Source organism: Salvelinus namaycush, chromosome 5, assembly GCF_016432855.1.
Source record: "Salvelinus namaycush isolate Seneca chromosome 5, SaNama_1.0, whole genome shotgun sequence".
NCBI classification, from domain to species: Eukaryota; Metazoa; Chordata; class Actinopteri; order Salmoniformes; family Salmonidae; genus Salvelinus; species Salvelinus namaycush.
The window spans coordinates 28,694,783-28,707,133 of record NC_052311.1 but is presented as its reverse complement, the minus strand read 5'-3'; the positions used below and the strand labels follow the sequence as shown (position 1 = coordinate 28,707,133).

The 12,351-nt window shown below is 41.1% G+C and overlaps 1 protein-coding gene across 1 annotated transcript; it reads right to left on the bottom strand.

Moving 5' to 3' along the window:
- Positions 1-775: 775 nt before the first annotated feature.
- On the bottom strand, positions 776-10,504 carry LOC120048157 (lipid droplet-regulating VLDL assembly factor AUP1-like). Its single transcript, XM_038993902.1, has 12 exons — positions 10,280-10,504; positions 9,790-9,927; positions 8,263-8,413; positions 7,347-7,534; positions 6,842-6,914; positions 6,469-6,542; positions 2,560-2,626; positions 2,222-2,327; positions 1,943-2,086; positions 1,608-1,756; positions 1,373-1,461; positions 776-1,254 (listed from the first exon to the last, which is right to left on the bottom strand). Exons 1-12 carry the CDS (start codon positions 10,318-10,320, stop codon positions 1,164-1,166), a joined length of 1,311 nt encoding a protein of 436 aa, XP_038849830.1. The 5' UTR covers positions 10,321-10,504; the 3' UTR covers positions 776-1,163.
- Between the last annotated feature and the right edge of the window lie 1,847 nt (positions 10,505-12,351).

The window sequence follows — 12,351 nt, the reverse complement described above, 5'->3', positions numbered from 1 at the left end:
TCATGACTGATCAAAACTTGTTTTCTCATGGCTCTCTTGTCTCTGTAGCAGACATATGGTGAGCAATAAGTTTGGAACATCAAATTGCAATCAAATCACAGTATTGAATCGCAACACATATCTTATCGGCACCCAAGTTTTGTGATAATATATTGAGGTCACTGGTCATTTCCACCCCGTGTACACGATACTGCCACAGTGCCCATAGTGGGGCAGATAACTATAGGTGATGTACTGGGTTAGTGGCCTACTTCTCAAACAAGTGTATGAAAGAGGGAGAACAGCTTAAGGGGGGGGGGGGGGGCTCGGCCATATGATCCTGCGGTGCAGAGGGGAGTGATATACCCGCTGCGCCACAAGAGCCTGGGCCTCAGGCAGAGACAGAAGAAGACTCATATGCCACGCCTACACAACCATAACACCTCATTCACAATGGTGTGCTATTCTTATTTCATCTGACTATTAAACATTTGTTTAATGTTAAGTTTCTTTAGCTAATCACAGGGATGATCAGCCTGTCTTATCTACTGCCAACAATAGGATTCACTTTGAATGACCTCCCTCAAAAGCTATATGCTCTAGTTTACGGTTTTATAGTTGGGTTTTTGACTTGATAATTACAAACGTTTATACACAAATGTATTTACTCTGAAGAAAAGTTCAAAAGTATGACATACACTGATTTTATGACCCAATGGTGCTTTGCATTCATTGATTCCAGCCAGGGTAAATCAAAGATAAATACTGGAATTGTGATGCTATTCAAGACAATCTCTTGCATTTATAAATGACTGATTTTATTGAATTTAAAAATGTATACTGCAGAAACACTTACTGACAAATCATAATGAACCTAAGACCTGAGGAGTATTCTCTGAAAGCAGAGCAAGATAGATTTAGTTTTTACCACCACCTCTGCCATTATAAAAAATAATGAGATGTTTCACGTCACTGGGTCTTAATAGAAATTGTTATCAAAATAATATTTTTACCAGGACAAACAATTAAAAAGACATGCATGATTTCCATGCAAAAAATAATAAAAAAAATACAAATAAATCCATTGAAATCTTCAAGTCTTCTTCCTGTACGTGTGGGTCAACAAAAACTCCTCTGCTCTGCATACACTCCAGTACACTTATTGTCTGTACAATTTTTTGATTTTAACAACTGTCATTCCTAACACGTTTCCCAGCAATCAGATCTTGTTCAGAGGTTTCGTCCTGTTCCAGTTCATGCTTTTCGATGTAGCGTCTAGAGAAAGGAGGGCGGAAACAACTAACAGAGTTGAAAAGTGGACAACAATGACTGAGTGTAAAATGTAGGTGAAATTATAAATCAATCCGAGATTGAATTGCAGCTTTGATCTCACCTTCTTGCAAACTCATACAAGGCCTCTTTCCTCTCTTGTAGGGACATGTGTCTGTCTACCGGTGATTTCCCAAAAGATTTGGCAGCAGGCTATGGGTCAAAATGATCAAAATCAGACTATATAACAAACTCCTGATAAATAGAATAGCGTAGCAAGATAGTACATCAATTACTTTGCGAGCAAGGTAATATAGACTACCAGTGGACGTAAGACATCATTTAGATGATTGGCAAACCTTAATGGTGGGAGCAGGTGCAGCTGAAGAAGAGAGGGACCGCCAGGCTGGGCCTGGTGCAGACGTGGCGCCGCCTGTGGCCTCCACTGGGAACACCTCAGTGCTCTCCAGCAGGTTAGTGATAGTGGTGTCCACACAGTTGGTTTGCACTGTATAAAGGGTAAAGGGAAAGATTTAGGGAAAGCTGCAAGCTACTGTGCCTTTTTCTCCCTTTGATCCTAATACAAACTCCATTTGAATAAAATTCACATGCAAATACAGGACTCGAGTCAGTGCACTGCTCATCACCATTCCAAATTCCCAGTCACTGCACTGGAAATAAAAAGGTGGCATACCCAGGTCTCTGGTGATGATGCCAAGGGGGATGTCAGGCAGAACCTCCTTCACCTGCTGAGCCATCCTGCTGATCCTGATCTCCTCCACCCCAGAGCTGCGGATCATGAAGCCCAGGGGAACTGGACGTGGTCTGGCACCCAGATCTGGACAGACAGCAGCAAATACACACCATCACCAATGGTGCCAACCACCCTCCAAGTGAGCATAACTTGCACCAAGGCCATGCTGTAGGAAGGGCCTTGTCAGGGAAGTTTTCTCCAGGGCTCTCCCTTACTTACTTGAGGTTGTGGTGCGCGGTTCAATGTGCCTTTTCCTCTTGATGTGCTCTGCTTTGTCTGCTTTGGTAACCTGTGTAGAGATCACGCTGAGCTCAGTGGCTAGAAGCTGAAAATGGACGACAAAGACAAATCAGAGGACAATATAATAATTATTCTCTTTAGTGTTCCATATCATTGTGAATTTTCAGCTCCCAATGTGATAATAACTTACAATATACAACAAACCCTTTGATAAGATACATACTTGCTTTGTTTGTTTGATATAAATGTGGGCGGTAGGGAATAGAAGGCAGTGCAGAATAAGGGTGTAAAAATTAGAATGACAAAAGGTTTTATACCTCTTGGACTTTGTTGGCAAACTCTTGAAGGGACTCTTCATCTTGTCTTGATACAGGGGGGAGCCATCTGTGAAAGTAAACAAAACAGGGTCTCTACAAGCTTTGTGAGCATTAATAGTGAACTTATTCTGCTTTCACAACGGTTTTACGGTATGTAAAAAAAAGTGGGCAATGTTTATATAACCCCCTTAAACAGGCCAATTTTTACGACATTCTTTCCTGCATACGCCTTTTATACCTCCCGTGCTCATGCCAATGACGAGTGGTTGTAGTTGTATGAATATACACCATCAAAAAAAACATAGTTTAGGCAGGTCATAAGATGGATAAGACAAAATGTATTTTCAAAATAATGGCATACTGAGTTTAATTACACTACATGAACAAAAGTATGTGGACGTCGAACATATCGTTCCAAAATCACGGGCAATAATATGAAGTTGGTCCCCCCTTTGCTGCTATAATAACCTCCACTCTTCTGGGAAGGCTTTCCACTAGATGTTGGAACATTGCTGCGGGGACTTGCTTTAATTCAGCCACAAGAGCATTAGTGAGGTTTGGGCACTGATGTTGGGCGATTAGGCCTGGCTCGCAGTCGGCGTTCCAATTCATCCCAAAGGTGTTTGATAGGGTTGAAGTCAGGGCTCTGTGGAGGCCAGTCAAGTTCTTCCACACAGATCCCTACAAGCCATTTCTGTATGGACCTCACTTTGTGAACAGGGGCATTGTCATGCTGGCCCTCGCTTTGTGAATGGGGGCATTGTCATGCTGAAACAGTTTGGGGAAGGCCCTTTCCTGTTGCCACAAAGTTGGATGCGCAGAATCGTCTAAAATGTCATTGTATGCTGTAGCACTAAGATTTTCCTTCACTGGAACTAAGGGGCCTTGCCCGAACCATGGAAACCCATTTCATGAAGCTCCCGACGAACAGTTCTTATGCTGACGTTACGTCCAGAGGCAGTTTGGAACGCGGTAGTGAATGTTATTTTATTTTTGTACGTGCTACGTGCTTCAACACTCAGCAGTCCCGTTCTGTGAACTTGTGGCCTACCACTTCGCGGCTGAGCCGATGTTGCTCCTAGACGTTTCCACTTTACAATAACAGCACTTATAGTTGAAAAGGTGGCATCCTATGACGGTGCCATGTTGAAAGTCACTGAGCTCTTTGGTAAGGCCATTCTACTGTCAATGTATGTCTATGGAGATTGCATGGCTGTGTGCTTGATTTTATAAATAGCCGAATCCACTAATTTGAAGGGGTGTCCACTGTGACGGCCCTGAATATTTCTGAACCGTCTCAGTGCTTCTCCTTCTAATAGGGCGCTTCCCCTTTAATTCCCCATTAAATAGCCAGCATCAGCTGCGCAAAGGTGAAGTTGTGATTGAGACATGAATGAGGATGTGTACTACCCTCAGTTCATGAAGCTTCGCTATTCCGTTTGTTTTGTTGCCTTAAAGTGTGTTTACCCAGGATTGGATCCATTCTGTGCGTCTGTGGACTACACCTCTCCGTTGTTCAAAGTGGCCTTTTCTCCGCTGGAGATATGTTGGCAGATTGGATTGTTTGACTGACTACAACTTTTTGTACACGGTATTTCATTTGTTTTGGGGTGATGTATACTGTGATTTATGTAGTTGTGAGGACGTATGTCTTTGATACGCTTTATAGTTGTGTTGCAAAATAAGTGTTATTTTGAGTGTATGAATATACTGGGTTTACGCTAAGGACAAACGTTACGTGACTAAGGTCACTGAACTTATTTACCGGGCTGGACTCTTTTTATGCCCGAGGTACAGGACATTTCTAAATGAACATAAGCGCCTTATTTGTTATTGTTGTGTGTGTGTGATCATTTATGTTGTTAATACAACCACGCAAAAGAATACACTTGTTTGAAGTTCTTTCTAATGTTTTAAGGGGTTTATGAAAAGTATATTTCCATCCTGACTTTTACATAAGTCCTTTGTATTGGTGTGACTTGACGGACCAGATGGGACTCATTCCCTCCCAAACCAAAAGGAGAAACCAATGCTTTCTCTGGTAGGCACAACCTACCTGGCACCCCTATAAATAACCTCAAGTCAAAACTGTTACACCACATACACAAAAGTATGTTATGTCCAAATGAATGAAATCAATAGTTCATTATTTTGTTCAATAAACAGACAACACACCTACCACAATCACACTGAGTGTACAAAACATTATGAACACCTGCTCTTTCCATGACATCGACTATCTAGGTGAAAGCTATGATCCCTTATTGATGTCACTTGTTAAATCCACTTAAAAATCAGTGTAGATGAAGAGGAGACAGTTTAAAGAAGGATTTATTTTCACCTTGAGACATGGATTGTGTCTACGCCATTGAGGGTGACTGGGCATGACAAAAGATTTAAGTGACTTTGAAATGGGGTATGTGGTGCCAGGCTGGTTTGTGTCAAGAACTGGAACACTGCTGGGTTTTTCACACTCAACAGTTTCCAGTGTGCATCAAGAATGGTCCACCACCCAAAGGACATACAGCCAACTGTAGGAAGCATTGGAGTCAACATGGGCCAGCATCCCTGTGGAACACTTTCAACACCTTGTAGAATCCATGCCCCGACAAATTGAGGTGTTCTTAATGTTTTGTACGCTCAGTGTATATTTGTAGTGAGAATATATAAGGAATATAACAGAATAAAATACAAATAATATTTTTCTCACTCAACTTGTGTCAAGGGAATGTGTAGAATCGCTGTCATAAAATAACGTATATTATTTTATCCATGCTTCATCTCTTTCCTATCCTCACTCAACTTTGTTAGCAAGCAGGCGTAAGGTCTTACATTGAGAGTACCTTCATCATGATACCCATAAACAAATAATAGCAATCCTATTTTCAACAGCATGTGAGTCTCGTCTTCATATTTCACAACCTCCGCAGGCTTTTGGAGTGGTCTATCCGCGATCTAGCAAAATAATAGGCCTACACTTCATTTAGGCTAAATTACTGCATGCAACATGTTTCTGATCAGTGATAGAAGAGCAAATGAAATAGACGAGCTATACCACCTCAGAAAACCAGCCAGAAACCAATGAACCTATACAGACAGAGATTCAGTGAAACAAAATCACATTGATTGGGACAAGGCAGTGAAGTCACTGGCTTTTGGTCGGGAGTAGGCCTAGGCTACTAAGTGACTGAACAGCAAAATAATCCACTTGTTAAAACTACATAACATAAAATTTGATACATGCCGTCAATTGCATTAGCCTACTTTATTCTAATATTTTCGTCAATCAGTGATATTTATTCCCACAGTAATTCTTTAGGGATCCATCCAGCTGTGGTTAAGAAAACAGTGCATGCTTAGTGGTGGGCTATGCAAAGTTTCGAACTAGCAGGAGGATGGTTAACTGGCGCTGCCTAACATTCATGAAGAGTTAAAGAACGTAGTGCATGCCAATGCCCCCTCAGGTTTACGACTACGTTTCATACTAAGCCGTAGGCAGAAGTTTACCGAAATCATTACTAGGCCGTTAGGCGGAAATAAAAAAGTTTCGGCTTTGATACCAGCAATACCTTTCAGGTATGAGGAAAAAGCGAAAAATAGTGGGCAGTGTGGTAAATTTTGCAGAAAAACATTTAGTATAAAAGTGATATTAAACTTTCCCCGCCTCTAATCAAGCTGAATGAAAAGTTATTACAACACAATATATTGCTGATCTTGACAAAATGTTAACTCTGAAACAGCAAGACCATCACAAAAACCATTGTTAATTCTAGCAGAATCTTCCAGTGAGTAATGGACTGGACTTTAAGGGCATGCATAAAATGTGTCAATTATCAAAGTGATACCTTTACAAGGTCCAACCAGAGCCCCGACAAAGACAAGTAGTGAGAGACAGTAATTATTTAGTACCTTACATGGTACACTGTACATGGGACGAAAAAGGTCCACAACAGTTCTGTCAGCCAAAAGGACTCTGGCGTGCTCTTGAGAAAGAGGAACAAACTGCATTAGTACTTTCATTTCAGGAAATCCTCTGCATGTGTCTAACAGAATTATGTAAAGGCAGAGTGAAGAATCAACACAAAATCTTTAGGTCTATCACTGGCGTGAAAACCAATTTTACAAGAAAGTACTGGTTGTCTATGGACTGTTGGAGGAAACCTTCAACATTTGAAAGACCAACTTTTTACACAAACACTCACCAAATGTAGATGGTTAAATATGCTACGAGTACTGCTTTTAAACTAATATGACAGAGGCAGTTTAGTTTTGATGGTATTACCAGAGCTACAAATGGCCTCTTCACTTGTAAGGCCACAGGCTGAATGGAATCAGTCATGGAGAAAGGCCAGGAGCTGAGGGAGATAAAACACAGGTTAGCTCAGTAGCTCTTAGAATCAGTAATACAGGGGCAGTACAGAGGCAGCTTACAGCAGTGTTGGCATTCTGCTCAGGACAGATTCTCCTCTAAAGACCCATTAATAAATCACTATTTCCATTTAAATTAATAACAGCAATAGTTCTGTGTTCTACTGGTGATTAGGGAAAAATAGAAAAACGTATTTGTATATACAAAGACTGCAGATATAATCGATTACAAAAACATTTGTTGTCTTATACACAAGATAAATCCCATGGATAGTACTGATCTGCACATTATGCTTAAACCAGTGCTGTGGGGCAGGGACACTTTTGGTTTGATGAAAGAACACTTCAAACCCAAAGCGAGAGACAGTGAGAACTCAATCAGCTTGATGACAGGGATAATGCAGTGTGTTGTGGATCACCTGAACTTCAGCAGGCCAGCGCGCCCGTTGGTGGTGTCCTCCTCGGGGAAGAGGAGCAGGGGCAGAGTTTCTGGAGAGGAGCAGTATCTCCTGAGGGACTCCTCCATCTCATCCTGGCCAGATATGGCACCCAGCTCCATGAAGCCTCTGGCCCAACACACGAAGCCTGCAGAGTCCTCCAGCATAGGCTGAGCAGAGGAACAGGTCACAAGTCATGGTAAAAATAAATAACAAACACTGGCTGATGGCGTAAGGTTGAGCTCCATGAAGCCTCTGGCCCAACACACCAAGCCTGCAGAGTCCTACAGCATAGGCTGAGCAGAGGAACAGGTCACAAGTCATGGTAAAAATGAATAACAAACACTGGCTGATGGCGTATGTTTGAGTCAATACCGCTGCATTTTTAGAAAAATCTCTCTTTGTTCAGCTGGGCAAGACCAACCAATGATGTTTACAAACCCTGGATTGCTGATGCCATGTATTGGCCATTGAGCGGCTTTGTCGCCACCGGTCTGAAATACTGGCACTCCCCAGTAGGAGCAGTCCTCTATAGGAATGAAAGGAATTCTACAGTATTTCAATTAAAAATGTTTCAAGGACAAAATTACATATCATATCTAAAAAATAATGTTTTTATATATTTCTTTATGTTTAGCTCATATCATATAATGTAAAAGTATGCATGAAGGTGTCTGTAATATAACAAATGTGGCAAAAACTAATGCAGACATTAAATGCATTTCTATAGCTTCCAGAATATTTTTTACAATGGTGGGGGAGTGCCAAGATGGAGGCCCGGTGGCTTCAACACAGTGCCCCCTATCAGTCATCTATTGTATATATAAAATCATTGAGAACAACTCAAGGAGCTCAAAGTGCAACACGATGAATAGATTCACTTCAACAAAACACTCACCGTATTGCAGGAAGTCAGAAGATTGACAATGTTGTGGTCAAACTGGGTCACGTGATTGCAGATGTACAGTTTTGTGCTTTTGTCTCTTGAACGTGGGCTGTTCTGTCTGACGTGCATACCAAGGACTGAGAACATTATTCTCACAATGAATCTGGAACAGGAAGAATTCTTTGAGTTTGATCCAGTGAACACAAAACAGGATAATATGTTTTAAAATGGAAAGATAGTAGACAAACAGGAAAATTGCCAAGACTTCCCACAATTGGTTCTTTCAAATGTGCACCCTTCTTTGGTTGAGGCATACCCATATTGGGAGAAGCCAATAGCAGAGGTGCATAAAGATGGTGACCCCCATGTACTTTAAACTATCAAAATAAAGAAAGTCGCACACTCCATGTATAATCTCCCAGCAATTTAATGGGTATTCAAAAGTGTGCGACTTTATTTTGATAGTTTATTCGCCGTTAGTAAGCACATCCACACAAACTATTATTCTGGTGTGCACCAGCTCATGATTTTTTAGACCCCATGTACTTACCATAAATGCCTCGCTTTCTAAGTTTGTTGTATTGTACATTTATTTCCTGTATTCTTTTTTGTGTCATCATTAGCAAAGTATACATGAACCCAATTCTAGCTCCAGGTTGCCGGCAATTTGAAAAAGTATATTGTGCTGATTTATTGGTGCATTGAACCATGTTTAAAAAACATTTAAAAAGCCATCGTTTAAATCCTCAGTGGACAGTGTACCCCATTCATAGACGCTAACTGCTTTAGCACCTATTGATGTTAGTATCTCCTGACCGGGGGAGTTTTTTTAAGAGACCTGACGCTTGCTTTAAACATTAAAACGCATCGCTGACGGTGTTTTTGAAAGATAAGGAACATATCTTTCATATCAGCGAGAAATACTTTTCTAAAAACAAAAGGTTAAATTACTACACACCTTTTATTCGGTTAATGTTCCCACACGGCCATATCTCCATGCTACATCGCTTATTTTAAAAAACAGACAGAAGACAAGAGGCGACCGCCTGTGCTAATTAGCTATCTAGTGTGCTCCAAACACCTGTGTGTAAGGGTAACTCTGGAAGTGTATAGGAAGTGTAGTTATGTCAGATGGAGGCACCCATAGCTGAATGGATCTGTGTAAAACTGCTACAGTAAGTGTATCTTTTTTATTTGAAGGATTCTTTCTCTTCTGATGAAAGACAAAGGCCATATGTTTTGAAAGCCTTGATTATTGACGTGTCTAAACACAGCGTCGGGATTGTAGTTCACATGAGCGAAGCTAATCGCTCAGAACTGTAGGGAGAAGTCAGAATGCCGCCTAGAGTTTAAGCACTATGGATAGCGGTTTAACAATCACATATCTGAATTACGACATCTTTATGCCCCTTCACCATTGTGGCAGTATGACAGATTTGTTTTTATTTTAAGCAGGAAGTCACCCCACTGTATGATGATGTCATTATGCTGAGTCAACCTAACATTTAGTAAGATAACCAGTTGCAAAACTACCCTTACCTTCTAGCAAGACTGTCTGGGAGTGCACAGCTCACCAAAAACACATGTGCACCTACGAAGAGTCGTAGTAACATCAAACACAGACCAACTGGAGAGTAAAGCAATACCAGCAAAAGGACCAGTCCATCGTTTGGCAACCTGTTTGAGACAAACACAGAGACAGCTCAGTGTTATCCTTGACAGGAAGAATATTCTTAGTCCAAGGGGACAGATGATATGCCTCTAACTATGAAACTAATGTAACTGCAACCGACCAAGCTACTTGCTAGCTAGCCGTTAATGGATAATAGTATTGATATCTTGTAGGCTAATTTGCTTACAGTAACTAACAAGCTAAATGAACGCCAAGAAGACGGTGACTTAGCTAGCTAATAGCCAGAGCCGATTATGAGCAAGACTATTGGAAATCTCTGCCATGGGTATCGGTGGACTGATAAACTAATTTAGCTGCTAGCTAGCTTGTCTTGACAACAACACTTCTTGTTCTTACCGCTGGAAGTCAAACATCTGTTCTATTCCTCGAGTTTCCATTATTTCACCTAATCTGTAGGTTGAGAAAGTTAATTACACGCGTCACTTTCCTGCATACTACCTAATCAACCAGTTAATTCGAAACGATAAAAGGTCAAACTGGTAACCATTTATTTGCTCATGTTGATGCTGGCTAACGTTTCCAGCTAGTCTACCTCGGGCGCCATGTTCAACGCTAGAAAGAGATCAGAGTCTCGTCAGCAGCACAAAAAGTACTTCCGGGTTACGGAATTTCGGAACATTTCAAAATAAAGGTCCCCATGTAATAGTAGAAAGGTGTCAATAACCTGTATTTATTAATGATATAAAAAATACTTGTCTAAACATGAACAATTATTCATATTATTCATGTTCATATTTAAGTTACATTTGCATTACATTTGTGTTTTAAAACATGTTCCAAGGTTAAATAAACGCCCCCAATGTGAATCACTGTATATGGTATACACATTGATTTATAGAGCAAAAACTATTCTTGGTGCCGCAGTGAAAGTGGGGTAGGGAATACTCAGTAGGGGCTGTATAATCTATATGGTGTCATTTCATGGGGCTCTGAATAATCCGCCCATTACATTGGCCACAATTAGGGCTGGGTGGTATATTTTATTTTACGATATACCAATATACCGTATTTTACTATATATATTTACGATATAGTATTTGTGCATGGACCGGTTTTGTTTTTTAAACTTTACGTTCTATAACGGTATTTGAATGTTCGGTTTGTTAAATGTAATACGCCGTGTGTAACGTGCATTTTTTTAGTTTACTTCGCTAATTTACTTGAGTAATTTCTCTCCGCTGCGTTCCACACAGACCTAGCCCCGCCCCTGTCAATCAATGAGCGCATTTGTTGTTCCTGGAGCACGAGACGCTTGCGTTCAATCTCTGCATGGTCAATGCAGCACATGCAACAATGTTGATGACCAAGAGGCTGTTTTCACTTTGCTTCTCAATATAAATCCACTAGCGTTCTATAATTACACTATTCTTAAATGACTTGCCTAGTTAAATAAAGGTTAAAGAAAGAAAGAAAAAACAAGCTTGGCACACCTGTATTTTGGGAGTTGCTCCCGTTCTTCTCTGCAGATCCTCTCAAGCTCTGTCAGGTTGGATCCAGAGATGTTCGATCGGGTTCAAGTCCAGGCTCTGCTGGGCAACTCAAGGACATTCAGACTTGTCCCGAAGGCACTCCTGCGTTGTCTTGGCTGTGTGCTTAGGGTTGTTGTTGTGTTGGAAGGTGAACCTTCGCCCCAGTCTGAGGTCCTGAGCAGGCTTTCATCAAGGATTTCTCTGTACTTTGCTCTGTTCATCTGTCCCTCGATCCTGATTAGTCTCCGAGTCCCTGCTGCAGAAAAACATCCCCACAGCATGATGCTGCCACCACCATGCGTCACCGTAGGGATGGTGCCAGGTTTCCTCCAGACGTGATGCTTAGCATTCAAGCCAAAGAGTTAAATCTTGTTTTTCATGGACAGAGTAATTTAGGGGCCTTTCGGCAAACTCTAAGTGGGCTGTCATGTGCTCTAGGAAGAGTCTTGGTGGTTCCAAACTTCTTCGATTTAAGAATGATGGAGGCCACTGTGTTCTTTGGGACCTTCAATGCGGCAGAAATGTTTTGTTACCCTTCCCCAGATCTGTGTCTTGGCACAATCCTGTCTTGGAGCTCTACGGACAATTCCTTATACCTCATGGCTTGCTTTTTGCTTTGACATGCACTTCTTCTATGGTATAATGGCGTTGGTAACAATTAAATGTGCATTCCGCCACTTACTGTGCAGATGGATAATAAGGATCCCAAAAAAGGAAAACATTTGGGTAAAAATAAATAAAATACAATACAAACTACCAAAAAAATAAATAATACTAAACAAAATCAACTGGCTTTTCTGTACAAACCACATTCTAATCAGGTCCCAACACAGTCTCAGAAGCCTCCTGTGAGGGCGGGACATTTCCTAGCGACAAAAGTCCTTGATGTGCTTCTGCTGTGAAGTCTTGGAGCCCCAAAAACTTCTCAGCTGCAGATAT